General features: G+C 33.9%; 1 protein-coding gene across 1 annotated transcript in view; it reads left to right on the top strand.

The window, feature by feature from the left end:
* The window catches only part of LOC122243752 (uncharacterized), a 26,632-nt gene that overhangs the window by 23,952 nt on the left and 180 nt on the right, over positions 1-2,500 (top strand). The window contains exon 5 of the mRNA XM_043001436.2: positions 1,668-2,500. This exon is cut by the window's right edge and continues 180 nt beyond it. Coding sequence (XP_042857370.2) covers positions 1,668-2,480 — 813 coding nt within the window. The 3' untranslated portion in view covers positions 2,481-2,500. The remainder of the gene's footprint in view (positions 1-1,667) is intronic.

The following is a 2,500-nucleotide window of genomic DNA, read 5'->3' as shown; positions in this document are numbered from 1 at the left end:
TTCTGAAATTTCGTAACTGATCAAGTTTAACTTCTTACCAACTTGTTCAACTGTGCTAATTCCTTTATATTCAATTTCTAGTCCCCATTAGACTTGCAGTGTTAATGCAACATGGTATGGATCAAGTCTTCAATGGTGATGCCAGTGCTGTTTGGGATTATTTTCTGCATGTATCCTAATGTAGTAGATACATCCTTTGCATTCCTATTTATGGTGTTTTACTTCAGTTATACTGGAGTTATATCCTATGTGAAAGTAATTGTCTGGGCATTGTTACTAGAATTTCCTTTGTGCAACTCACCTTTTCTGTTCTTCCCCTTGAGCTTGAGTGTATATGCTGGACACCATGCATCCTAGCACAGCTTCATAGATTAGTTTCAGTAATATATATATATATATATATAAGATATATATATATATATATTATATATATATATATATATATATATATATATATATATATATATATATATAATATATATATATATATATATATATATATATATTATTAATATATATATATATATATATATATATATATATTATATATATATATATATATATATATATTTATATATATATATATATATATATATATATTATATATATATATATATATATATATATTTATATATATATATATATATATATATATATATAATATATATATTATATATATATATATATATATATCTATATATATATATATTATACATACATATATATATATATATATATGTATATATATATGCATCTTCTGTAGAAAAAATCTACTTTCTTAGATGAATATCATTACATAGCATGATCGAAGTCTGTATCATTTCTCACTCTATGTTTTAATTTGTGTGGAAGTTCTCCTTGTGGTGCTATAGAACTGTCTTTTGTGTGGACCCATGTGTTTGCCAAATCTTAGAATCAGTTATAGCTACTTTATGCATGTTCTATAGAAGTAAATATGTATATTTGTAGTTTTATTCATAAATTCAGAAAAAATAGCTAAATAGTGATAGACACTACTTTCTTTTGCAAAAAGTGAAAATAGGTACTTGGTTTGACCCAAGGTATAAATATAACTGAAAATATGTGATGTAAGGGAATAGTGGAATCTCTCATTTGATTTTGAAAAAAACTGCATCCTTTGTTATAATGAAAGGATGAAGATATACATATAATTTATTTACTTATCAAAATATGAACAAATGTGATTCAGACCATTCTTGTCACAGTATCTTCACTGTCTCAGACCACCCCAGGAAGGTAGTCAAGAATATCTTGAATCACTCGATATTTAAATCTTATTTTCTAAAAGAAGCATTACAAAAATTTATTACTACTAATCTGCTTAGAAATGTGTGATCTGCAGTCACTGTGATAGCATTTTTTTAAACTGTAAAAGAAAAAAACAAAAAAAACAATGAATGAGCGATTTCCAAAAGTGAATGCTTTATTACTTTATAATTACAATTAACCTCCAATGTGATAATAAGCGGCATTTTTTTCAAATAAAGATCATTGTATAATGTTCAAAGGACTTTGAATTTTACCTATATAACTGTTGAATGTTGATTATTTCAATCACCTATATCACCTCTCCATATTCAATCATGTATAATTTCCCTTTCATCCCCTCAAGAAATCTATCAATAACTCCATTTCCATCAAATTAGGGACAGACGAGCAGTTCCCTTCACTCTGACTCTGCCGTCCCTGCCTCTGAGGGAGGACCAAACACTGAAACAACACAAAGACCTCTTACAGCAATGGAGATCTGGCAGGCAGCCTTTGATAAGGAACTGGAGGCCAGGGCAAGAGAGGAAGAAGCTCGGGCTGAAGAGCTCAAGCGGAGGGAACTTGAGCTTCAGGAGAGAGCAAGGGAGGAAGAGGCTCGTGCAGAGGAGCTGAAGCGCAGGGAGCTGGAGCTGCAGGCAAGGGAGAGGGATGAGGTAGCAAGAGTGGAGGAGCTCAAGCGAAGGGAGTTAGAGCTCCAAGCTAAGTCTAGGGAAGAGGTGGCTCGTGAAGAGGAGCTCAAGCGGAGGGTGTTGGAGCTCCAGGCTCGGGCAAGAGAGGAGGAGCGCCGAGAAGAGGACTTGAAGCAGAGGAAGCTTGACCTCCATGCAAGAGCTTTAGAGGAAGTAGTACGTGAAGAGGAATTGAAGCGAAGGGAGCTTGAGCTCCACACCAAAGCTTTAGAGGAAGTGGCACGTGAAGAGGAGATGAAGCGGAGGGAACTTGAACTCCTGGTAAGAGGAGATGAACTAGCACATGAAGAGGAAGCGAGGGGGTCAGAGCCTGGTCATGAAGCCCCACTTGCCATTAATTCAAGAAATGAAGATGTCCTCCCTGTGCTTGAACAAGCACAGACAACAGAAGAACCTATAAGTGAAAATGATCGTCTGCAGAGAGCAAGGAATAGGGCAAACAATTTCAGAAGAGGTGTAAGGGTTAGAGGAAGAGCTTATGAGAAGATAACAAGGCAATAGAAGAAATATTCAAACATTGT

The sequence above is a fragment of the Penaeus japonicus genome, unplaced genomic scaffold (genome assembly GCF_977035675.1).
Source record: "Penaeus japonicus unplaced genomic scaffold, GWHDUDI00000001_assembly GWHDUDI00000017, whole genome shotgun sequence".
NCBI classification, from domain to species: Eukaryota; Metazoa; Arthropoda; class Malacostraca; order Decapoda; family Penaeidae; genus Penaeus; species Penaeus japonicus.
This window is presented reverse-complemented; position numbering and strand designations above follow the sequence as displayed.